The sequence below is a fragment of the Pinus tabuliformis genome, chromosome Q (genome assembly GCF_031772625.1).
Source record: "Pinus tabuliformis cultivar Carrire ecotype Pingquan chromosome Q, CPIR1, whole genome shotgun sequence".
Taxonomy (NCBI): domain Eukaryota; kingdom Viridiplantae; phylum Streptophyta; class Pinopsida; order Pinales; family Pinaceae; genus Pinus; species Pinus tabuliformis.
In genome coordinates, this window is record NC_142296.1 from 244,598,482 (window position 1) to 244,626,335 (window position 27,854).

General features: G+C 37.7%; 1 protein-coding gene across 1 annotated transcript in view; it reads left to right on the plus strand.

The window, feature by feature from the left end:
* Positions 1-27,854, plus strand: part of ATKRS-1 (lysyl-tRNA synthetase 1) — a 161,052-nt gene that overhangs the window by 72,487 nt on the left and 60,711 nt on the right. The window contains exons 7-12 of the mRNA XM_089384261.1: positions 3,695-3,816; positions 3,911-3,991; positions 4,307-4,432; positions 4,586-4,868; positions 5,063-5,159; positions 5,335-5,491. Of these exons, the coding sequence (XP_089240387.1) occupies positions 3,695-3,816; positions 3,911-3,991; positions 4,307-4,432; positions 4,586-4,868; positions 5,063-5,159; positions 5,335-5,491 (866 nt within the window). The remainder of the gene's footprint in view (positions 1-3,694; positions 3,817-3,910; positions 3,992-4,306; positions 4,433-4,585; positions 4,869-5,062; positions 5,160-5,334; positions 5,492-27,854) is intronic.

Genomic DNA, 27,854 nt, shown 5'->3' on the forward strand with positions numbered 1-27,854 from the left:
GGAGAAAGATGGCCGAAGCCCTACAAAGAAGTTATGATGAAGAAGGCTCCATAATGAAGAAGATGAAGTTCATGACATGATGCAGAAAGAGGAGCCCTACAAGTAGTTGATAGTACCATGATCTCCACCAAAGAGTAGATATTTGCTGTTGGAAACAAGTCCCTAGTTAAGAGGGAGCTTGGGCAAGTCCCCTGTTAAAAGGGATCTTTGGAATATTTCTTTTATAGGAATGTGTAGATCCCCTCCCTAGTTGAGAAGGAGAGATAGACACATCATTCTTGTCTTCATGTTATGAAGAAAGAATGGAGGATTGGGTAAACATCCGAGGTTGATTTTGATACTCTTTGAGGATGTGATAGGGCATCTAATAGGCAAGAGTAGTCGAAGAGGAAATTCCTTGAGGATGTGTTATTCCAAGACAGGAATGGTCCTAAAAGGACATACCTTGTGAACATTCAGATGGGGTATGTGCCTTGAGAGACAATGATGAAAGGTGTCTATTAGTCATTGTCTCACCAACATTGTGCTCTGATCTTGTGGAGAGATAGAGCTGTCTTGCCAACATTATGCTCTGAGCTTGTGGAGAGATAGAGCTGTTAGTCAAGGGCTTTCTGTGACAATGTTGGTTAATATGATGAAATGCACTAGTATAAGTTGAGAAAATAGCTTATGAGATGGCTTACCAATCCGACTCTTCTTATGAGAATTCTTTATATGAGAATGTCCAAGTACTGTGTATGTATTATGAATACCACCCTAGTTAAGAGGGAGTGTTGAAATGTATAACTAGGTTCGGTCTTTATAATGTCTAATGTAATCATGATTTTATTTGATGTAAAGAGAAAAATAAATTTATTACTGTCATTCTTGATGCATGGGTTTCATGCTCAAGATAATTTATTTATAGGTCAAGCACCCATTGAGTGCTTCTAGGTTTTCCATAGAGTTACGGAGTCAAAAGAGTAATTGCCATACATGTAAGACCCCTTAGGACACATTGTATCTTGTAAAGAATTTTTTTGTAAAGTCAAAAGTGTCATAAAGACCCTCCAAGACCTTGTCAAACAAGTCGGTCTACAAGAAGGATCAAGTCGGCCTCATGGACAACAATTCAACCTCCTAAGAAGCCTATATATAAGAGACATCGACCCCATTTAAGGATCAATAAATCAAGCAACAAGAAGTTCGATTAAGAAAGATGAGACTTAAAAAAGCGAAGAGGAGGAGGACTAGAAGAAGGAAAGGAACAAAGTCTTTGAAAGTTGTTTTTTGGCTATCATCTCCTCACATGTGCAAAGATTAGGGCTACATCACTACAACAAGATGAATTGCAGAAAGGAGCTGAGTTAGGGCACCAAAAGGTCTACTTTGCAAGCGGAGTTCCAAAGAAGGGAGAACCAAGTCAAGCGAAGGAGAAGGAAGCAAGAAATCACCATATTTTCCACAAGTGCAAGAGCTAGGGTTTTTGTAGTTCTGAAAATTGCAATCAAAAAGTTGCTGGGGTTGAAGTTGTTAGAAAAGTTGCTGGAAGCTATGAAAGTTGACTTGGTCTTGGAGGGGTCTTTGTCAAGGGTCATAGGTTTTGGAATTCACCATTTGAAGTTCTATAAGAAGAGAAGAGTTCTTCTGGGTTTTCCTCTCAAGAGGAGAGGTTTTATCCTTGGCTTATAGCCTACATCTTGTGTTCTCTTGTCTTATTATTCTTGATGATAGAAGGCACAATAATAAAGTGAAAGAAGAAGCTAATCAAGTTAAGTAAAAATACATCAGAAGCAGTTATCAAGGTTAGAGAAATTATCTAATTAAGCTGCCCCTAGATTTCTCAACAAGAGAGAGGGTTGGCATGCACTCATAGAGGAAGCTGGCACGGTCTCAGAAGGGAAGATAGGGTTGATGCGACCTTAGGAAGGGAGGGGAAACATGGGAGCTTGTTGCAGAATTCAGAGAGTGATGGCTGACACAGGCTCAGAGAAAGGTAGGGCCAATGTGGTTTCAGTAGAGTTGACGCAGTTGAAGAGAGTGATGGCAGATGTGAGCATGGAAGGAATGAATGCTAGGTGAATCAGTGAGAGTGAATACTGACCTAGTAGTATTTCTAGTTATCTAAAAGCTCTCCCTCCTGTTTTCTGAAGGACAGAAAGTTGCGGGGCCATTGCTCTTTCTGAATCCCATTGGTGAGGTTTCCTGGCGGACTATCCATTTTTCCATGTGACAGGGCCACGTCCAACAACTTTTCTGGTAGTAAATTCATCAATCCTAGGGTCTAAAAATGGGGAATCATGGAACATTCCTTGCATAGGCTCAGGCTGAGCATGAGGTTTAAGCTTTGCACTTAAGGGGTGTCAAAATTTGAGTGATCTTCTTTATCTAATACAGGAAATTCATTCTGCAGATGTATCTGGTTGGCTTTAGGAATCCAAACTTCTATCTGTTTAGCTTGTTGGCAGGTTTTGATGGATCATCTGCTTTCGGGACCTGCTTTCTTGAGGAAGGTTGAACTTATATTTTTATTTTGATGATGTTATCTTGCTCCTGTGTGGAGGCCTTTGGTTTGGAATGGCATGGTGTTTCAAAGTGACAGTATTCATGGCAAGTTCTGTGTAAGGTGGATGTTCTTAGTAGGTTTTATCACACACAAATAAAACCCTAATGTCATACTCACATAGATGATAGGACCTTATGCTGTCAGTGATTATTTTCAAACAGAACTTGTTCCAGAACTCCAGGGAGTGAAATAGCAATTGAACCCAATCTGGGGCTTTGGAAAGGATTTTAGCTTGAGGGTCCAATCCACTAGTCTACCAGAATTTCACATACAAGCCACCCTTTCAAAATTCAGGGACCTCCTTTAAAAATGGCATATTTCTGTTCGTTGGAAGAGAAAATTACCGCGAAGAATTGCTGTGTCCAGGAGGCAGGATCATAAGTTCACAAGTTCAATGAGGGGCTTGGAAATGTTTCTTTCCTGGCATCCTTTCTTGGCAGCATGTGTGACAATCTCTCGCTTGTCTTCCTGAAGACATAACATCATTTGTTCTGAGGAAGGGGTGAGGCTTGGACTTCTGCAGATCCATTATCTTTCCTATATTTTGTGTCGAAGGTCTGGAGTCCATGTTTCTGTAAGGTGTCATCGATGCAGAAACAACTTTGCAGATTAGGGTCTATCTGAACCTCTTTTTTTCTCCTTTTTCTGGCTACTCTTGATGAACGATGCCCTGCTGTATGTCTCTGCTAGTTCCTCTGTATTTATTGTTGTCCTAAGTCTATTCATGGAGTTATTGTCTATTGTCTGTTGTGTACTATGGAGCTACTTACATTTGCTCATGAGGGATCTTCACATGTTTCTGTGCTTCCTGTTATGTTCATCTACTAACTAGGTAGATGCATTGTGAGGGATCTTCAAATGTTCTTTGCTTACTGTTATGTTCATCTACTAACTAGGCAGATGCATCGTGAGGGATCTTCACATGTTTTGTGATTCCTGTTATGTTCATCTACTAACTAGGGAGATACAGGATAAAATCTCCTGTTGCTGAAATTCTTCTGCAGCACCAAGGATTTATTTCTATTTTTTTTCTTGGTTTACTGCAAATTTATTTTGTGCACACGGGATTTCTTTATATTGTTGTCTATAAACTCTTATAGAGGAGATTGTATCATGAGTAAATGAAAATGTCCATTGGTTGTGTTACAGGAAAAAGCAAAAGGGGAGAACTTAGCATATTTCCTGTATCCTTTTTAGTTCTTTCGCCTTGTCTACACATGATGCCAAGGCAAAGAGCTCTCCCAGCAAAAGACCACCAGGCTCAGACAAAGGTTCTGAATACTCCAAGGATCAGTTGAGCTTTCTATATTTATAATTTCTCTTGCAATATAGAACATGTATATCATCTTTCCTGTGGTGTTCCAGGAAAATGAGGGAGATAAAACGACTGATATATGGTCTCCTGGTCAGCCTAGAAACCCTGAACGATATGTTCTGAAAGACCAGGTATTTCATTTTTTTTTTTTAAATTATCTGTGTCCCTAAATAGTTACTTTTGATCTGAATATTCTTTTACCATATGTTTATGTTTATGGTGTTAGCAATTGCTTCTTATGAGCATTTAGTTTGTTGGGCCATTATGTGTTCTTGTATCTTTTGACTGTCTACAGAATAAGGCCATCAGCAAACTCTAGTTTGATGTTTGTATTGAATAACTTGTTTAATAGATGGCAAATCTCTCTCTTCATTTTTTGTATCACTTGATACAACAGTCAAGATGATTTACTCACAGTTTGATTATTGTGGAGTTTTGGTTGACAGGAAACAAGATATCGGCAACGTTATCTAGATTTGATGGTCAACTCAGAGGTTAGGCATATCTTCAAAACAAGAGCAAAGATAATATCTTATGTGCGGGAGTTCCTTGATGACCTTGACTTTCTTGAGGTAATGGCATTTTGTATTCTATACTATTGTCTGCAGCTTTTTTCTGATTGCAGTGATAATACTTTCTACTTAAAAATGACATTAAAAGTTTTTTTCTTGGCTGCCCATTCCTTCTGTTCATATAATATCTCTTATGCCAAATCTGATAAACAGGTAGAAACACCAATGATGAATATGATAGCTGGTGGAGCTGCTGCTAGGCCATTTGTTACTCATCACAATGACCTTAATATGAAGCTATATATGCGCATTGCTCCAGAGCTTTATCTGAAAGAATTGATCGTGGGTGGACTTGATCGTGTGTATGAAATTGGGAAACAATTTCGTAATGAGGGCATTGATTTAACTCATAACCCAGAGTTCACTACTTGTGAATTTTACATGGCCTATGCCGACTATAATGACTTGATGGAACTGACAGAAAAGATGTTATCAGGTTCAAATAACAGTATTTTTATAGAAGCTTGGCCCCATGGAGTTGATTGATGTGTTTTATTGTAGTAATTTGACATGCAGATGAAGTAAACATGATTGAGTGGCAATATTGTTAATTTATCATTAAGGCTTAGTAAAGTAGATAGTATTTTTATATTTGGTTTTTGATTTAAAAAATTTCTTTGGGTGTCTCAGGCATGGTCAAGAAGTTAACTGGTGGCTATAAAATCCTTTACCATGCTAATGGGGTGGACAAGGATCCTATAGAAATTGATTTCACTCCTCCTTTCAGGTGATTTCTAAGCATTTAAGAGATGTTTAGATAGCTTTTATTATTTTTTTGTTCAATATGTGCATGTTCCTGTTTTGGGGCCATTTTCTGTGATGTTTTGGTGGTAATGGAAATGTAGGTGTTTTTTATTTTTTATTGTTTAATTTTTATTTTATTTTTATCCTGTTTATTTCAGAAGGATAGACATGGTTCAAGGGTTGGAAGAGGCTGCACAACTCAACATCCCTAAAGATATCTCATCTGAGGAGGCAAACAAGTATCTTTTGGCTGCGTGTGAGAAGTTTGATGTGAAATGCCCTCCTCCTCAAACAACTACACGGTTGTTGGACAAGGTTGGTCATGCATTGAACAAAATCTTTGGAAAGTTGCACAGTGTCTCTTAAATTGTTGTTTCTTTTCTTTGCACAAACATTTCAAGTGATGTGTATGTTCATCAGGAATAGAAAGGGACAAAACATCTCTTATTTTTCTGGGGTTGTCTCTTTGAAAGTAGTAGCCATAATAGAGTTTAAGAAGGCTACATCAAATGTATCTTGGAATATCCCTTAACAATTCTAAAATTCATGCGTAGTTCTAACTTCTAACTCTCCCCCGGTAATCTGTTCACAGGAAAATAAGGAAGAAGTATGAAACAAATATCTTATTAATTTCAGTAGTAGTGAAAAACAACTAATGGAATTGTGAATGTACATTGTAATATTCCATTTGTGGAGGCACCTAGTGAGTCAGTGGAAGAACCTCACACTCCATAATTAGTTCAAGTAAAAAATGAAGTACAAAATATAATAGCATAAAAGGGCAAGTCTAAAAGGATCAAGTCCAACAAGGTCGCAATGGACTCGAGAATCAAGGTTGCTCAACAAGAGGACAAGAACCCGTAAATGGAGGCCGCAATATATGTCAATGGGGAGTAAAAAGTGTTGTCATGTCCCAATGTCTAGGCAGTATCATCAAATCAGGTCAGGCGATCTATTGGCCTAAAGAGTCTACTGAATGTATAAGATGCAAGTCTAACGTTTCAATAATGGCTGTACAAACATCCAATGCCGAATAAAGGATGAAGAAGCTTGTAATATTTTGACTGAAGAATATTCACATCTATTGTCATTGGCAGTGATGATGTTTCCTCCTCTGACTATCACTGACTTGGGGTGTTGCTACTCCTTGACATTCTATTCATATGAGTCAGTTTCTCTTCATGGAGGAGTGTTTTCTTCTGATATATTAAATACCACACTATCCAGGTTGATACTTTTGAGTTCACCCACTTTCTATATTTTTGTCTACTCTTTTTCTAGTCTAGGATTTAGTTTTGGGTTTCTTGGTCTTTGTAAATGCTCTAGGCACTGGTTATTGTTGTTATTGATTGCTCTCTTCTGGACTGACATTGATGTATTTTGGTCATTTGTGGACATTAACATAATTTTATTTTCTTTGTTGGGGTGTGGTCACTTAGAAATGCCCCTTGGGTAATCAATCCCACGGTGTTCTGAGAACAATTTAGGTTTGTTGTCCCTGTCACTAATAACGAACTTCTCATTTCCAAATGACTGCTTGATAATCTGAGGGTGTGTCCTTGAGGTAATTTCGCTGATCAAAACACTGAAAATCTGCAAAGTAGGGCTTCAAGTCAACAACAATAGCATGCGGATATGCAATTGAATGTTGCAAATAAGCACGCAGATTTCTCAAATCTGTGAAATGATCTCTGTAGTCAGTGCTTGAAATATGTAAAAATATACTTTGAATTGCATGCATGAATGGTCCAAGTCCTTATGTGTGATGGATGAGATGGATCATGGGAAAGTTGAACACCAGAAAGATAATCTCAGATTAAATCTTGGGAAACTAGAGATCCTAAAAGTGAATCCTTGAGCAAAGAGAGCAATCATTGTATCAGTTGAATGCTCAACAATTAAAATTCTTCATAAAATTTCAGATCAAGCTTGTTCCAAGGAACCAAAAGAGACATGATAATATGTCACTACTTCATACCTTATTGAACTTTGAAGGCCTCTAACAGAAGCTATACAACTCGGAAGGTTGGATACAGAGGTAGAGAAGAAGACAAGGATTGCTGAAAAAGTGTGAAAGACACTAGGCAGTCATGATCTGCTCCTTCTCTTGCTTCTTAAGCCTGAATAGGCTCTAGATCTGTACAAGGCCAGTGCTTTTGTGATTCCAGTCTTGGGCAATGGTTAAAATAACTAAAGCCTTCCCTCTCTCTTTATCTATTAAATCAAGCATGAGAAATCTCCTCATATGAGGTGCCCTCTTATTGCTAATAATAACCCAAGCTAAGTCCCAAAATATCTCCTAAGAAGTGTGCCCTCCTTTGAAGTTTGGCATAAAATGTAGATAGATTTGTCGCTAAAAAATAATCAAGCATGATATCACATGGGGCGTTCTGTTCTAGGCAGATTATAGAATTCATAAGTTTGACAATAGAATAACTGAATTTCCGTCAAGTGTGGGTACCCTATATTGATGAAAAATAACTTGAAATACATGTAGAAATAGGATCAGATCAATACCCCACACACTCTTAACTGCTTGCTGACAAGAATGATAACAAGGTAAGTCTACCAAGAACAATGGAGTTCATACAAAATAAGTAAGAAGCTTATTGAAATTTCAGAAATAGTTCCACAAAGCCAGCTTATACATTAGGAGGATGGGCAGAGGAGATTTTATGATTGTAGAAACTATTCTAAGAAGCTACAAGATAGGCATATCACGTTGTTGATTCACACATGTACCCACACAGCATGCTCCACAGAGGAGGAAAAGAAGGATGAGCAAGCAAGCATTCTTACCTTGCAACCAATCAACCAATATTTTAGAAGGAGACACTACTCTCTTATCGGTGCGCCCATTACTATAAGGATCATTGTATGATGTGACTTACATGCTATTGTAGACAAACCTTCATAATGAAAATGGAATAACACAAGTGAATAGGAGATTTGAGAGTGAAATCTATTATAGAAACATTTGAAGTGTATAGGAATGAAAGAAAAGAACACATGAAAAATATATGTAAAATTTACCCCCATATAATGATAAGTAGAGTTGTTTGGAGAAGATAGACGAGTGCTTACTTATTCAATGTGTGAAAATAGATAGAAGTGAATTTTCTGGTAAGAGAGATGTACTTCGGTTGCAACCAACAATGTGTAAATAAAAGTGCATGTGGCAAGTCATTTTATGTGACCTCTTGTCAAAAGTGTAATGACATATAAAGTAGTTACAATATGATAATTTTACTATGTACATTTTATCACCTTCCCATAGTGGTTATATGTGAAACGACACTAGACTTACCCCTTGTGTGCTTGAATAATGTACACAAATCCCACTTTTTTTAGTAGGCTAACATTCACGGGGGATTGGAACTAATGACCTTTCCACTAGGAGTGCCTTAACAATGCACCTAGTTACCGTCAATCCAAAGCCTCGTGGGCTCACAAATCCCACCTTGTTAACATTGCTTACAAAGATGACTTAACAATATCTCCCATAAGCATCATTTCCTTGAAAAAAACCTCCTTTTTTGTTTGTGCTTAAATATTTCAAGGATCTCTATTCGTACTGATTATACTCTTTTTCAGTGCTATTGACCTACTTTTGTGGTCAGTGGTTGGACATCAATAAAACTCTCTTCTCTTATATTTTTTTGGGTGGTCTCATCCATGATGTTGAGGTTAGAATAAATTCTTACCCATCTTTGGACCAATACTTTTTTTTCGATGTAGTAACTTTACATTCCACATGAGGAACATACATGCTTCAGTCCTTGTGGGGCTCAAAGCCATTACAAGGATATACTAATTATGACCTGCGCATGTCACGTGGAATTGAACCACTTGATCTACACCCATTTGACATTTTTGGACGAACACTTACCTTAAGGGCTCCTTTTATTGCCTTTTGTCTCAAACACAATACAATTATCTTATCTTAGCCACTCAAATTGTAAATTTTCTTCGTGGCATCATCTTGGATAATGATGGTGTATTTATTTCTAGTCCTACACCTTGTTCATGTTGAAATGATAGAGATCGTGGATCTATGATGAACACTGCAACCAACCATAATCCAATGTAACTTTGAATAGAAATATTACATAAACAAAAGTGAACCCATGATTGAGAGAACAAGAGATATGGTGTCCTTAGGATAATGAATCAATCACTGATAAATCTGATATGATTTTACAAATAACTCATTAGGTGTTTATTTATACACAACTTATGAGGTGTGGTTACCTCCCCCATGAGGAGATTATGGGTTCACATAAATGCCTAGGTTGACCTTAGTCACCTAAATTAACATAAAATAATGTTGACTACATTGGTTATTAAATCATAACCCAGTAATACAATAGTGAGGGCACTTGGCCATAATATCAAGTAACCATAAGTGAAGTTTTCCATCATTTCAACACTACGTTTATCAAACTTGCTTGTGCCCTGTCGTTGTTTAATTTGAGAAGATAACGTTTAGGTGTCTTAGGAGCATAATCTCCATCATAGATAGCAAAATACTGACGTCACTCCCCTCATTGGATATACCTCTCATCACCTTTGATGTGAGCTTGACTCCTCTACTTGACAAACTTGGGGGAGAACTCCTATTTTGTTATGTACAAACTTGATCTTTTCTTTTCCTCTTTATGCTCTTGGAACACTAGAAGGTGAAAAGACTTCTTGGGGTAGTAAGGTGAAGATAAAGGGCCTTCTCTATCCTCCTCCTATACGTCTTGAAATTGTTTCTACAACATAAATACATTAATAAAAAGGTTATCTCACATTGGTTGAGAAAATTGGTATGCGTTAATGTCTAAGCTCCAATATGCCACAAACCTTGTATTTATGGGGACAACAACAAGGGAGTGGTGCTTCCTACTATCATAATGGTTGGTTGGTTGTGGGGTATGCTTGTGTTGGAAATACTGAGAGGACGTGAATCAATATTTCACTTCAATTAGTTAATTTTAATTTTCAATGCATTAAATAACATTAGCATTAGTTAACAACACCATTCAACAATTCACAACATCAAAGATAGTACACAAGGGATTTTCAGGTGGAAACCCTTTTGGCAGAAAAACCACCAAACACTTTTAATATAGGTCTTAAGGATTACATCGATAGGAAGCTCCAATGTTCTCTAGCAACAACTAGGAGGAGGCTACGACCCCCTGATTTATCAACTCCAACTAAAAGGATGCTCCAACCATAGTTTTAAAAACCAAAACTCGTGACCGGACCAGTCCACCTAATATACCGTGTTTCAAACTGGGATGGGTCAGATCTCAATGAACTGATCTTTAAAAGAATACATGAAATAATTAGTTTTTAATAAAAAACTATTTTTAAGATTTAAAACCATGATTCAAAACCAATAGAGACAAAATATGCAAGGTTTGCTCATCTATATACCATGTAAAGGTGAATATATCAAAATGGCAACGAGTGCAATACATATCAGCAAAAAAATACAATACATATCAGCAACAAAATACATAATCAATGAGGGTCTAAATGGCCTCTAGAGTCCGAAAACAATGCTCTAAGCTATGGGGCCACTGACCTACTACAAGTCTACGTATTAGTGATCAACACCATGATCACTCCTCATCATGATCAAACTCATCACCACTACTAGACAAGAGATCATCAACATGAACTACATAAATAATATGGCTAAGAGTTTGAGGACTCCTAAAACAACTCTACATATTTAGTAGTAGTAGCAAAAATAGACATCAAAAGTACAAATCACTGATCAACAAGGTCACTCATGAAACTCATCATTTGATTCAACGCTACTAGAAATGGGATCGTCAACAAGAGATACATAAACATCATCTAGCTCATAGTCTTCAAACTTTGATTGCTCAACCTTATAACATGATAGAAATTGAAAAGGTTTAACATGCCTAACCAATGATTTTGGTTTGAGTGAAGGGTTCATCTCCTCAACCTTATAATGTGGTAGAAAAAGATTAGCATGCCTAACCAGTTGGTTTCCTTTGAGTGAAGGGTACATTCTTGTTAAGGCCAAGGTAGAGGAGTTCAACAACTAATACCACCAACATCAACAAAGTTCAACAATCAATGCCACCAACATCAAGGTTCTTAAAGGGCTTCATGCTCTTGATCAAATGCCAATCTCATAACCTCATGCATGATAGAATCAAATGGAAACATTGCAAACCCCCAAACCATGAAATCTTGAAAAGCATTAAGTCTGCTGAATTTTGAGTGAAATCTAAAATTCTAGTTTCTCCATATGAAATCCAATGAGGTCCAAACCACTCTCAAACATCTTGAGTCATTTCATGGTAATGTTAAAAATTTAAGTAAAACGATGAAAATGAAAAATAAAGGAAACATCACTTTTACTTTAAGAATTTAACATTACCATTAATTGCTAACATTGCTAGGGTTGAGATATGTCAGGAAAATGAGAGGGTAGGCATGCTTTACTTGGAGGGACTATTTTTGGAGGAAAACAACCCCAAATTTCCCTCAAAACAACTTCAAAGCTCACAAAACTGCATTTTGTGGGGTTTATCGCTGCCCTGGCAATAAACCGACCAGTTTATGATGGAACCGACTGGTTTGACCATAAATCGGTCGGTTCTGTCATAAACCGACCTGTTTGGTCCGATTTTTGTGAAATTTGGGCAAAATGGACCCTTCAATCGGGGTTTTGGCCAGTTTGACCCAGTCCCCCAATGAACTGGCCGGCTTGACCAATTTCTGGTTCAAGCCGATTGGTTTTTAAAGCTATGGCTCCAACACTCGATTTACCAGCGCTAATTGGAAGGGCGCTCCAACACCCTAGTTTTATCAACTCTGAGTGAAAGGATGCTCCAACACTCTGCACAGGCTCCAACTTGTCCTAGCACCACCCTGCCACGCTGAAGTGTTTTCAAGCTCCAACTTGAAGGAGACTCTAATCTCCACCTTGTTGAAATATGTAACTAGGTTCAGTCTTCATAATGACATATGTAATCATGATTTTATGTATTTAGTGAAAAGAGAAAAAAAATTATTATTGTTATTCTTGAGGCATGGGTTTCATGCTCAAGGGAAATTTATTTTTAGGTCAAGCACCCATTGAGTTCTTCTAGGGCTCGTCATTGAGCCTACAAGTCAATTGCATCATTACCATGTATGAAAGGCTCTTTTGGGCATGTTACATATCATAAAAGAAAATTTATTTGAGTCAAAAGAAAGTCAAAAGGCCCTCCAAGACCTTGTCTTGGTGCAAAGATCAAGTTGGCCTACATGAAGGACAAGTTGTCCTAAAGATAACAATTCGTACCCCTTAAAGCCTATAAATAAGAAGGAACTTGACCTCATTTGGAGACACACTCAAGAAAATTCAATCTCCTGAAGATACAAGCAGGAAGAGGACGAAAAAGAAGAAGAGCAAGATCAAAGTTTTTGGGCCTCTCTCTCTCTCTCTTATGTTAGGGTTTCTACTATTGTTGGGCAAGTCGAAGTACTGGGAAGGCATTAATGGGTCAAAGTTCTAGAAGAATTTGTTGGGTAGGTTGAAGTTGCAAAAAAATTTGCTGGGTAGGTCAAAGTTCTAGAAGATTTTGCTAGGCAGGTCGAAGATGCAGAAGAATTTGCTGGGCAGGTCGAAGTTGTAGAAGAAGTTGCGAAGGATTGGAATTGCAGAAGAAGCTGCGAAGGATCAAAATTGCAGAAGTTGCTGGAAAGCAAGAAAGGGTTGACTTGGTCTTAGAGGGTCTTGGTCAACTGTCATAGGCCTTGGAATTCGTCCATTGAAGGTTCTATAAGAAGAGAAGAATTCTTACGGGTTTTCCTCTCAGTTGGAGAGGTTTTGGCCCTGGATGATCACCTATATCTTGTGTCCTTTGTCTTATTGTTCTTTATGGTTTGGTAGTTGTTTGATGAAGAGAATACTAATAATAATCAAGTGAAAGAAGAAGCTAATCAATTTAAGTAAAAATACATCACAAGCAGTTATGAAAGTAAGAGAAATCACCTAATCTAGCTGCCCCTAGATATCTCAACACACCATGCACCTCCCCGCCACCCTAAAGATAGAAGATAAAAGAATAAGATAGATTACACTGAATACACTGCTCAACCACTACTCTCAATAACATTGTTGGACTGCCTCTGCTCTTGTCATATCACTATCATAATATTGCATAAATGCCATTGTTGTCACCTCTATCTCGTGTCCACATGCACAATCCAATGCGCCACAAGTCTGTCTTGTGCCCAACCTTAAGCTATCTCAACTTCTTCCTTAGGACGCACAATCATAAGACACCAAGCCAGCTACCTCTCTGTAATGTGCACTTTAGCTCAACACATTTCACTGTCAAAACCCTAATGCTATCAACATATAAATGAAAACCTTAGTAGTTGCTTCAACCATATCAATCATTAGAGATAAGTCAACAATCAACCTTTCTTAAAATGATGACATCTACAATACAACAAATATTAAACCTTGGTACATGTATTTGCATCAACAACTTGGAGCAAGGTCAACATCATACATCAAGCCCAAGACAATCATATGTTTCTGTCAAACACTAGCTCATCTCCATAGTCACATAGGGATCAATATTTGCAATCTTGATAGACTTTGTGTCTCAATCATAATATGTATGCAATACTACACTAACAACCTACATACATTTCACTACATCCTTTGCATCAATGCACTAGCAGTATATCAAACCCTAGGAGCAATGTTGTCACAAAATTATGCTTATCAATGATATGACCAATGGCACATGCTCAAAATACCAACAATATATTACCGCCTTAGAAATGCTTTGACAAGGCAACTGGTAGGAGCACCAATCTCTGTCCTAAGTCTCAAGTTTCAACATATACATGAAACCCTAATGGATGCAGATTTTGGCACAAGCCCTAGGTCTACCCAATAAATCAACAATCGATTAAACTCATACAAGGTTACTGTCTTGACAATATGCTCATTAATAGTATCAAACAACACCAACTGTCAATCATAGCAACACATGAAGCAATACGCCAACTCAAATCTTAACCACACTCTGACATATAAGAATTCTTCCACGGCAAAATTCCTTTCAATATTATAACATATGTTAGAATTATTGAATTCTGTGTTTTCACAGTTGCTAAACATGCAACGCTCGTGCTATAGTCGTTGAAAATAAAATGTATGCAATGTTGGTTGTAGAGCAATTTCAAAAATAATATAGGAGGATCCGACCTTATGTAGCACTTTGGTCAATAGATCCACAGGATGTTGACGCGTACAAGTGGCACTTGATTGGTTTCCAGTCAACACATACTTTTGTGCCTTTGCCTATTCACTGTTATTGTTACTTGGAACCCACTTCACATAATATATGGGCCAACATGTATTACGATTCAAACCATAGCTTGACTTACGTCAACGGATCAGTGTCGATAGTGTGTCGGATGAGTATTAAGGCACCAACAATTACAACATGACAATTTCACATTCAAAGAAACACCTTTGTGTTAACATCATATTTAATCTAGCACTGGCACTGGAGACATCGACTAAATATACACTCTAGTATCGCATTTGACTATACTCATGGATGTACGTAGCTTACTTAGATGTGCGACTACACTTTGTACCAGATGCTCCTTGAATGATTGCATTTCATTGCAATTGCTCTTGAGGTTTTAACACTCTATAGAGACTTTCACTAAATCAATCATTCTCAACATACCTCATTTGATCTTCGCATATGCTTGAATTCATTGGATCAAAAGAAAATCATATCGCAGGACATATATCTAGAGGTCACATGTTGAATGGAAGATACCACTATTTGATCGAATGGTGCACAAACTACAGATCACACCATAAATTTTCAATCGACCATTGTAGGCCAAGTTTGATAATGTAAAGGACAAAGAAAACAAACATTCTTGTGAATAGTCATGCGTCCATATTAGAAAGAAACTACCTTTGCTGAATCTTCTTCTTTGCGTTGTAATGTCTAGGCTTTTGTTTGGAGTAAAAAAACACCAATTGTTTCTCAAATCTACAAACAACCTATACCAAACAACAGAAGGATAAAAAAAAAACACTTCGCATAGTCTTTAGATCATATACTGTATATATGAGCAATCAATCCATATCACCAATGGACATACGACTGCTCCCTTTTTATAACCATTCAAATGGGTATAGGGGAGGGGATCAACTTATTTGACTTCCAATTTTTATTTAAAAATATCACCAAAAGAGATGAGGCTGACTTGATTATTATGCAACAAATAAAATCTTGTATTGGGCCGACCTAAATCCTTCTTAGCCACCAGTCATCCAACTTTCCCTTTTTGAATCCTTTTACAAGTTATAAATCTACCCTTTTTAAGGCTGACTTTGCCAATGAATGACTCAACAAAATTATATCAAGGTTCACCCAAAGAAATATATTTTCATAAAAATTTTTGTGCCAATATTTGGACCGAGTTATCAACTAGATTTGGGCACCATGACCACACAATTGGGCCTTCAATTTGGACAAGACATATCTCCTTGATTGTGAGGAGTTATGTGGTGTGCCACCCACCGTTGGAATCGGCATGATGAGCACTATCAACTGATGATGGCCTTGAGAGCAAAAACATTTATTTTCTCATCCAAATTCTTAATTGAAAGCGGGGTATCATGACCCCACCGCAAGAGACTCCAATCAATGCAATCCATAACATAGTGTTAAAGCTCAGACTCAGTCTCAGAATCTGCTGAGGGTCGACTACGAGTTAGTATCTACTCGACTTAGTTGATTTTGATGACTTGGTTTTTGTAAAAAATACATTATAATTTATTTTTTATTTTTATGAAAAACATTTTTTTAAAGATTTTCATTCATGTTTCCAAACTCAAAGCATTAGAATAATAGAGAGAAGACAACTTGGTCTAGATTTGGCTCCTGATGAGCTTTGGAATCTAGCCCTAAATAGTCTTTAAATTCAAGCCACTTGAAAATAGACATACCTGAGTCTCTTTATTTCATAGAATTTCCACTGAATTCACCCTTAGAATGACACTAGAGACGATCCTTGAAACAACCTCAAATTTTTGCCTTAGAGTTAGGCTTACTCTCAAGAAATTTGGTTTTCAACCTTCAGAGATCAACAATTCATTAAATATTCAACCCTTCTCAGCAGACCTGTTTTGATTTAAGGCACCAATTTGACTATCAAACAATCATTCAAATAAACTGCTTTAGGCAACATACTACAAGAATACCCTTGACAAGTGATCAATGACTATTAATGTAGGCATATGCACACTCTCATAATTCTTGATCAAATTTTGTCTGTTCAAACTTTGCTTAGCACAAATCACTGGAGGAGCCCTTGATTGCATTCAAAATGGGCTTTACTTGTCCTTTGTATGTAGCCCAAAATGACTCAAAGGTCAACCTTAGAATGTGCCAGCCGGTTTAAGTCAGGCTCGGTCGATCCGACTGGTCCATTACCAAATCGGTCGACTCGGTGACCAACTCAACCGGTTGGGTAAGAGATCGGTCATTGAACTAGTCAATTAATCGAACTAGTTTGAGCAAGGGCCTGGCTTAGCCAACCAGGCCAAATCTGAGTCAGATCGACTTGGTTTTAAAACTATGATCCATAGACGAATACTAAGAGCATTCAAAGATCGATGTGGCATGAATGACAACACCAATCAACAACCTTCTGTTAGGACTTTGTCAGTTCTCCTTCATGCCATACAAAAAACTATATGCCTTTCACATGCTTTCCTCAAATGTGCCCAATAAAATAAGGTGGATATGCCTAATATTTGTGCATCTTGGAATTGTTTCTACAATGTAAATACTTCTCTATAAAAAAGTTATCCTACATTGTTTGATGAAATTGGTTTGCAATGACATATAAGCCCTAATATGCCATTACTTATGCCAATGGGGGTAGTTACAACTTACAAGGGAGTGGTGCTTCCTACTAACAAAATGGTTGATTGGTTGTGGGTGAGTAGGCTCACTGTTTTCCCTGTTCTCCCTTATGCCTTCAAAAAAATGCTATACCCCTTTCACATGCCATCCAAACGAATGCCCAATAAAATAAGGCTGGTAAAGCAAATAGTCATGCATTTTGGAATTGTTTCCATAACAATAAGAAAATTGTTCTACATTGTTTGAGAAAATTGGTCTTTGGTAACATATAAGCTCCAATATGCAATGATTTATATGCCAATGGGGCTAGCCACAAGGTAGTGGTGCTTCTTATTATAAGCCATGTGTTCTTCTCCCTTGTATCATGGGTCGTGTTGTTCCAAGTGGAATGAGTTGACCTTAGCTCGTGTAGACATGCACTCTGTAGAAACCCTAAATTTTGTGTGCCCCAACTTAGTCAACACACCAGCTCATGCACGTGTCCGACTCGTACATGTGCATGTGTCCTCTCAAGTACTTTGAATGGACTCTTAGACCTTTGTACCATTGACTGAGCCATCAATTAGTGGCGTGAATTGTTCATTGCTTAGCCAGAGAAAGACTTATATCCCACGTTGAACTCTATGTCATGTCTCACGATTTGCCCACTGCATCATCCTCTCAGATGCATGAGTTAAATGAACATGAGCCAACTCCAACCTATCCTACCAACTTGTCATGAATCCTAAGGATGTGGGACACCTCCCATAATAGCCTTGCATCACCAAGTGTGGTGTCGTGGGTTGTTGTTTATTCATCAACTCGAATGGACTATAGCCCGTCGTTGAATTCTTTTACAAGTCATTATTGAATTATGCCATGGTTAACAAATTTAGCCAATTTGTCTAATTGAATTGCACATAGTGTCACAAGTAGTCGTCCAATAGTTCGTTGATGTGTTACGTTTGTTTGTTTATATGCGGATGATAACTAAAACCTTGCAAGAACTTCATTCCAACAAGCTTGATTAATGATTTCCAAAACTTCTCGATGAATCTTGTGTCCTTGTCTGACACAATGCTTAAAGGAAGACCCTAGTTCTTTACTACATTCCCGAAATACATCCATGTCTCCATCTTTGCCTTGCAAGGCATATTCTTTTGTATGAAGATGACATACTTGGAAACATGATCAACAACAGTCATAATCTCGTTGTACCCTGCACTATCAAAAGTTGTGTAATGAAGTCCATTGAAACACTCACCTCTGGTCTCTCCAGGATAGATAAAGGTTGCAATAGACCTGCTTGCAATTGGTGTCATCCTTGTCTTGTTGACAAACAATACAAGTCTGGATGTACTCCATGCTTTGCTTCATATGCTCCCACAAGTATCCTCTCATCAACATTGCCAATGTCATATGCTCTCTTGGGTGGTCGACCCAAGGTGAGTCATGATAGTCCTTCAAGAGCTCCTTGCGGAGACTACTTGACTTGGGCAAATAGATGCACTCACCAAAGTAGAAGAATCCATCACGAAGCAAAAACTTTCGTCTTGCCTTTCGTCACTCGTTTCATATTGTTCTTTGCAGTTGGATCAACCTACAATCCCATCTTAATTCGGTTTTGCAGCCTTGTGGTCACTTGAGTTTGATTCTCATTGGGTGTAGGTAACTCCTCTTCAAGTGCGACAGGTTTTGCCACTCTAGTCAAGTCATCAACTATTGCATTGAGTCAATCCGACTTATACTTAGTGGTCAGGTGAAACTTCGCCAAGAAGTCCTGGCAGCGTGCCTGGTTGGGGGACAACTTGAGTTGTGTGGCAAAGTAGCTCGTTGGAACATTGTTCGTTTTGACCACAAATGTCTTGCCCAACAAGTAACGCCTCCAACTTGTAGACAATGCACTACTAAACTCATTTCCTTTTCATGAATCACGTACCTCCTTTCCCAGTCTCGTAACTTTTAGCCCTTGAAAGCTACTAGGTATCCATCCTTTGGCAAAACTCCTCCAATCGTAAAGTCCAACACATGAGTCTATACCTTGAATGGCTACTCAAAGTTTGATAGCCTCAACATAGGGGAAAAAAGAATTCTCGTGTTTAATCTCTTCAAATGCCACCTTGCTCCTCCTTGACCATCTCCATTATTTATCCTTTTTCAACAAGTTAGTGAGTGGTGGAACAATTTTAGAGTAACCCTTTGGAAACCTCTTGTAGTAGTTGGCTAACCTTAGGAAGACCCTCACATCATGCATGTCGCACAACTTTGTCACAGACAATTCTTGTTTGTATTCGAAGATAGAATTATCTTGCAGATGCTTAAATTAGATTGAATGATAAATATGTATTTGAATGATGATATTATAGCAAGGGACCTCGATATAAATACCTTTGGGGTGTGGATTTTCACTAATGGACATGGCCTTTTGATAAGATGCATCTTTTCATCACTAATAATCATTATTATTATTAGTATGACATTGATAACTTTGCCACCCCTTAAAAAGTGCTTTGTTCTCAAATTTAAGATAATGAGGACATCATCGATGAGAATTTTCTTTTCCATGATGAATCTTCTTGTTGAATTTCGAGTGGGCCTAATGGTTAAGAGCATATGTTTCCTCCTAAGAGGTCAAAGGTTCAAAACTAGAGTGGGGGGGTGTAGAGTATGTATGCCTTCGTAGACTTAGCAATCAAATCATTGTGCGGAGGTGGGTACCTTGTCCCACAAACAAGGGGGGTCTCTTACACCAATGTGGTGTCTAGCTTGGCCGTGACCTTAAAATTGGATAATCATAATAATAATGATAATAATCGATGTACCAATTGGTGTTAATATCTTTTCCTTGAAAACAAAGTTCACTTGATTGACTTTATAAAACTTTTGGTCGCTATTATTAACTTCAACTTCATTTTACCTTTTCTAAGTGTAATTTTAAAATTTAAAGTTCAACGATATTAGAAATGGGCATTGTATACTTGCCAATTTCGACTATTCCCTTGGTCTTAGAATGATAGATCACCACCCTTTAGTGGATAGATGGCTATAAGTCACAATGTAAATCAAGGTCAATGGTGATGGTACATCTTACCTTAACTGTGATGAGGGTTAGCGAAACTTATGTAATATGAAATATTCTCATAAATGACTTTTGATGGATTATCCCCTTGCCCATGAGGTTGGATAGTTGAAGAGATATAAATGACAACATTGCGGTACTCCTATTCTATAGTCCAGTCACATCGTCTCGAGTGTAGATTTGAAGATCTACATACCATTCTTGCATATCATGTTATCAACAATGATTTTAACAGACTGAGTTCCACTACATTCACTCTCAAATTCCAATGGAGCTTGTGTTAAATTACCCTAAAACTAGCTATCTAAGCAAATAGATTAGATCTAGTTACTTGTGGGAATTATTAACTCTTGCATGTAGCGGAAAACAACAAAAGCAATCAAACACAATGCACAATTATTTTTGGCCTTCTAGATCAGTTCATCATTTAAAATTATCTTTAGAACTTATAAGGGATCCCTTCTGGGGGAATTAATCAAACGAATATCTATGGATGGTTGTACGACCTACTTTGATGGGTTGTATGGATGCTCTTTTCCTTGCTACTGATTGGCTACGTTCTCCTTGCTAATGATTGGTTGCCTTCTCCTTGCTGAACTGTTGCTGAAATCCTCGCTAATGGTTGAGAATCAGATCTCTGATTTTCTTCTTCACTCACGTGACTTGTGAAGTGAATGGTCTCTGTGTTTCTTTTTCCTTTGCCCTCTCCTTTTATAACTTTTACATGAGCGAAAACCCTACTCTTCAATGGTTAAGATCTAATCGTGAGGTCAACAACTCACTTTTAAATAAATCATTAAATGACCCACTTTCTTCATTTTATTAATTAAAAGTCACTTCAATAAAAAAATTAACTTTATTAATTAATTGATAAAGTGAACTTCTAGGAAGAACATAGGATACATTTAATGACGATTTCCATAAGTAGACACCCTCATGGAAATAACTATCTGAGCTACAAACATTAACAACTTGTGGGCTTTTCTTTCTTGCTAGTGTTTTAATGATTTCCTGGCGCTGAATATCTATGTTTGACAATATAAACCCTAGTTTTTCAACATAGGATAGACCATAGTTCAAGTGGAAATTCATAGCCAATGATTAAATTTCATGTTGAAATCTTAACCAACATACCTCATTAATTCCTCTATGGATAGAGATCATTTCACATTGAAGCCCCAATTGGTGTGCCTCTTCCTTGTTCATGTAAAACAATGGCATTACTGCTATGAAATTTATCCCCCTTGCGTATACCCCACATCTGTGTCGTACATAGAAAATGCCATCAACACATTTTGTAGAGACCTATCCATGGGGCCATCTGGCATTTGAAAAATTTTAATTAATGGAAAAGTGCAAACAACATATTTAATAAGTAGTTATTGTGATTGTGGTTTTTGGGAGGAAAATTGATTAGAGAGGAGCAGTTTGTAAATCCATGGGTTGGCCAATGAAAGATTGCGACTACGTGAAATGTATCTTCGAAAGGAAGTCTTCATTGAAATCGCAATACCATGTTTGGTACACTTTTTAACTTCATACGAGTTCCTTCTCGAGTAGAGTTGCCAATCCAAAATATTCAATTTTCACTGTTTTATGGTAAGTCTATTTTCAAAGTTAGCATACGTAAGATTCCCACTTGGAAATACCCCAAATTCTTCACCATGAGTTTTTCGTTGAAATATTCAAAGATGGATTGTATCAAATGGTTTGTAGATTCACTACTGTAGGTGTGATTTTCATTTGTTTTTTTGGAGTAAAAACACATAGTGACAAGAATATGTAACTAAACTTCAGGCCAACACTAGAATAATGTATCATAATTAGAAATGACACAAGTCATTGATACATGTAGCAATTTTTAACGAACTAGAAACCATACAATTATTATATTAATTTTTGTAAACGAAAGACACCATAATAAACACCATAAGGAACCTGGTAACATAGTGATGTCTTTTCAACGTGAAAATTAGTCTCTTGTACAACTTGAGCAATGGTGGCTCCAGGAAAACAACCCCATCGATTTATTTGACTTGAACCTCTTGCTACAACAACACAATACTCCACGAATATGCACAACCAATGGTATTTGCTCACATTGGGTAAGACTACATTTGACCTTCTCTAAGACCTTGTTCTCAACCACAAAATGGAGCTCATGTCTAATAGAATAAGAGGAAACTCAATCTTGTACAAGTGAAGCCCTTGTATGTCTTCAATGTATGCTCAACATACAAATAGAGACACACGTTGTCAATCAGTTTAAGCAACTTGGCCCATATAAACCCAACTCGACCTCCAACAAAGGGTTACACGCAATCAACAAATAAGGGAGAGTTTGAAACCCCTCCAGCAATGAAACTTTACCTTTGTTCAACTCTAAATATCAACCTTAAACATTGATATACTTTGTTGATATTGTGAGCTACTCGTTCCAACCAATTGAAGAACTCGATTAGCAGGAGAAGAAAGGGAAACTCGTCCCTTTCAACAGTGAAGCTCAACCTCGGGTCTACTAGCAAACACGACCTCTACAGTCGATTGAAACTTGACCCTTTTACAAAGTGAACTAGGTCTTCTTCAAGAAATGCGTCTTGGGTATATGGTAGTAATAGACCCTCAAGAAAGGACCTAAGGTTTAGGTTACCTCCTTCAATGTTTGAGCCTGCAAATAGATATGTAGAAAACCAAATATTAGAAGATAAAATCAATTGATAAAACCTTGTACCTTCATTATCTTTTGCAAATCTTCTCCTTCTTTGAGATGTAACGGTGAAATTTGAGTGATTCCGCTCTCTGTACCAACTAAGGTGTATAGTTTCACAACCGAAGCTAGCAGTGGCGATGACTCTTCAAGAAACTTGTCCTGGGTATATGGTAATAATAGACCCTCAAGAAAGGACCTAAGGTTTGGGTTACCTCCTTCAATGTTAGAAGATAAAATCAATTGATAAAACCTTGTACCTTCATAATCTTCTGCAAATCTTCTCCTTCTTTGAGATGTAATGGTGAAATTTGAGTGATTCACAACTGAAGCTAGCAGTGGCGGCTAGGGTTTCCCAAACCCTAAGCTTCTCTCCAAAAAGTCCCCATTTTTTTTTTTCAAATGGCAAGTGATAGAACGAGGAGAGACACCTCGCTTTTCCCCTTTTGTAATTTAGTGGTCACTTTTGTCGCCATTTTACCCTTTTAATTTTCATAAAGTCACTTTAGGAACTTTTTGCTTTATAAATGAAAGTGACTTTTCACTAGCCTAGGATATGTCCCCTTGTTCACCCCTCAAGCAGTTATAATGTTTTTCCTAGGCGAATCAGGTTCCCTTATTAAAATTTTCCCCTCCTTAGCCCATGGGAACTTTATGAGGCTAGTAAAACCCTGTCTTATGTCTCTTAAGCGATTGGGGACATTACAACATACTGGTTTGATGATGTTCATGTTGTGCAACGAGTTTTTCATTATCATCCTTAAAATTGAGATTGGTCCATTTTCTAACCATTCCATTCATTTTCACGATATTTTTTGACAACCAACATTTTGGCAAGTTCTATCGCTAGTATGCGATATTTGAACACTGTTGATGGAAGGTTGCCTCGATTTATATAGCCATGGAGCATTATTTGAAGGCCTAGGTTGTTGATAAAACTGGCACTAGTGCATATTGTTGTACAGGTGGAGCATTTTGAGAATGTGGCCCGATGGACAAGATTATTAGAGGTGGGGAATCTGACATTTTAAAATCCTTTGATCAATTTTTAATTAATTCTTTGATTTGTCGTAGAAATTCCTTGTTTGATTCATTGATTTCCCTTAATTCATTGAAAAGCGTTTTAGTTTTTGTAATTTTGGGATCTAAAAACATAATGGCAAACCTTAAAATTGGGGCTCTAATACCTCTGTAGCGAACAATCCTTGTTTGTACTTGAAGATAGAACTATTTTGTAGATGTATACATATATTGAATGATAAATATGCATATGAATGATGATGTTGCAATGAGGGCCCCCTATATGAATACTTAGGCGGGGGACTTGTCTTTTTGATAAGGGACATCTTTTCATTACTAGTTAACTGATGAATATTGATTATATTATTATGTATTATTATGTTCATAACAAACTCTTCCAAGCATCTATCGCCTTGATCTTCACAGGATCCACAGGAATGCATCCTTGTCCAATCTAATGGCCCATAAATGGTGACTCGGTACCTTGAAGACAAATACCAAATGTTTCTTGTGCTCCTCCATACTCTTGCTGTACACCACAATGTCATCCAAATACACCACAATGAACTTGTCCAAGAAGGATCTAAGGACATCGTTTATCAATGTGCAAAAAGTGGTTAGGGCATTACATAGGCCAAAAGTCATTACCAAGAATTCAAAACTCCCATACCTCGTTACCATGGTTGTCTTTGCCTTATCTCCCTTCGCGATCTACACTTGATAATACCCATGCCTCACATCCAACTTCGAGAACACCTCGGCCTTAGCCAATTTGTAAAAATAATTTGTCGCACGTGGTAGTGTGTACTAACTTTTCACTGCATGCTTGTGTAATGTCTGATAGTCTAGGCACATCCTCAGTTTTGGTGTTTCCTATTGGAATAGGACTGGGTCATCATACGAGGATCTTGAAGGATGTATAAGATCTGTATCAGTCAACGATGTTGATTGTCGCCTCAACTCCAATTCTAGTCTGGACAGTTGGTGAGGAGCTCTTGTTGGTGGCTATAGTCCTGGCTCTAGCTCTATATGATGACCAGTAATGTGCCTCAGTGGGAGCACTTTCACTAACTTGTTCAACATCCCGTCCACAATGTTGTCCAACGGTTTGGAAAGCTCTAATTGAATAAGCATCCCCACTCCATCCTCTATGACCTCTCCAATCATTGCTGCATAATTTTGCAATCCATGGCATCATGCTTCCCTCTTCATGCTCAATGTAGACACAAGTTGCACTCTTTCACTAGACTTTCTTGCAGTTGTGTCCGCAACTTGCTTTTTGTGTTGCTAATTATAACCAATTGATCTAAGCATGGCATTGAAACATTCTTGTTCCTCTTGAGAAAGTATTTCCCTAAGATAATCTCAAAGTTATCTATTGGTAACATTGTGAAGTTCACACATCCATGCCACTCACCCGCTTGTATACAAACCAATGAGGCAACTCCTGCTTTCTTGCCTCGAAGTTCATTGCTTTCATCGCAGCTTTACTTGAGGTTACTTCAATCCTAAAGTGATATTTGTCCTCATGAAGTTATGTGATACACTTGTATCCCCAAGTGCTTGGATTGTCCTTTCATTGATTATTTCCACATAACAGAACCTTTGCATATGCTTGTCTTGGCCACCACTTGAGACTCCAAGCCTCATACTTGACCAGTTCTACTATGCTACATGAGTTGCATCAAATGAACGACAAACTGCTAGAGTTGCATCAAATGAACAACAAACTGCTATGATCACATCTATTGTTGGAACCCTTGCACTTTCCTTTGGTTTGTCTAAATCGAACACCCTTCTCTTCTTCAAGCTATGATCGAGTGCTCTCCCTTGCTTGGCTTAGTTTATTGGCATCAAGTTAGATTGCATGAAATGTGTAGGCCTTCATTGTGGGCAAATTTCATTCATTCTCCCTTTGTTCTATGAGATGCGACCAGTGACCCATGTGCTTCTTGCTGGAATTTGGCTATGATACCATTTTTCATGTCACCACAGTATGTTTGTGTGTTATGTCAAGGGGGGAATCAATAACTATAACATATAGTGATTGCCACCAAGGATGACGTCGTGTGGCTTCCAGGAAACCCCTCCCGGCTTGATATGATAGCTTGTAAACCATATCGAGCAAAGCAAGTTAGGATTTGAATTGGGATGGGTGACATTATCATTGTGAGCCTGCTTAATCTAGCATGCCTAATGCAAAGCATCACCAAGCAATCTAGATCTTATGGCAACAAAGTGATTAGCCACCACTGTTGCCTCAACAACCTCTCGCCTGGTATTTGTTGGTTGGATGTTATCCTCACAAGGGAGGCTTCCCTAGCAAGACTTAGAGGATTGATGACTTGGGGTTCCAAGCGAAATGGCTCTCTAAGGATCTTGCAGATAAATCAAATAAAAAAGTCTTCAATAAAGGAGGGCTTAAGGGTGATTGGACTCTAATGGTTATGGGAGAAGGTATCGACAAAGCCTTGAAGGGCAAGACAAGAGTTACAAATGTTCAAGTACATTTTCCACCAACCCCATTGAACTAGAGAATAATTGTTAAACAATAGGGTTTTTATGATATGTAGATTTACAACATGCAATAGCATATAACAACAAATATATGGCCTCGAAATGGTAAAATCAACAAAGGACTAAAGGCTATCAAAGATGTAAGCAAGGGATAGATCAACTTAGGCTTTTAATGGCTGAAAATACATGTAACAACAATAGATATCTAGACTTCAACCTTATTTTTAGGGGTAAAGCATGCAATTAATGCTAGATTTTGCCTTTTTAAATTTATTAAATGCAATTCCTACCAATAGAACAATAACATATAGATGTAAAATTGTTATAAAATGCAGATTTAGACCAAACCCTAACCCTAGTTACCAAGAAATAAGGAAAACAAAGAAATTTTACAAGGTGATCTCACAACTAGACTAATGCCTTTATTCAATTGGACTATGGAGTCAAAGAGGGTGAGGTCAATGATAGAAAGACTTGGATGAAGAGGGTGGAAGACTAAATATATTCTCTTAGAAACCCTAGCGACTTCTTGTAGTAGGATATTTAAGGTCAAAGGATGCATGCAACAAGTTCCTTTAATGGATTCGTGAATGAAATTTTTTACATAACATCTAGAAACAAGATTTCATGAAAGATTCTACTCTTTTTTATATGGCACAATAGAAACCCTAATTTGAGAAAATAACATGCAAAATGGAAGAAAAATGGCAATAAACTTACACCATTCAATAAAAAATCACTTCTTGTTTCGAAAGATGGTTTTTCCATGCCAAAATATCCCTCCCAAGGTAATTCACTCCATCATTCATCCATAACGACCTCACTTACTCAAAAACGAAGAGGAAAAGACAAGAATGCTAGTGCTCAGTCGCGTGAGAAGAGATGAGTGTGTGATGATGAATAAGTGGTTTCCATTTATTTATATAAGGGCAACCAAGTCACTTTTCACTAATTTACATCAAAAGCCTTAAAAGTTTGCTTGACGCGTTCAACTAGGCCTAAAGGTCACAACCAACCTTAAGATAGCGTTACGAAATGATAAAACATAAGAAATACATCATAAATTCTACATTTGTGTGGGATGAAACATGACATCATCCTCCAAAAATGGGAATTTCCATGAAGAAAATGACAAAGTGGGTCCGAGAGTGCTGCTCATCATTGCAAGGGACATCATCAAAGTGCATGGGCACATCTCCTCCACCACGATGTCATCATTGAGAAGACTCTCATCACTTTCCGAAGGCATGCATGGGTGATGTGGTAGCCCTAGGATCAAGTGTTGGTGTCAAGACATGGTGTGCTAGCCCTCCCAAAACATCTCAAGTACCATCATCATCCTCAGGGATTTGGAATAGGGCAATGTCCACCAAACAAGTACAAGGCCAGCTTGAGGACGTACTAGGTCTATTTGGACACATCATTACTCAAGCC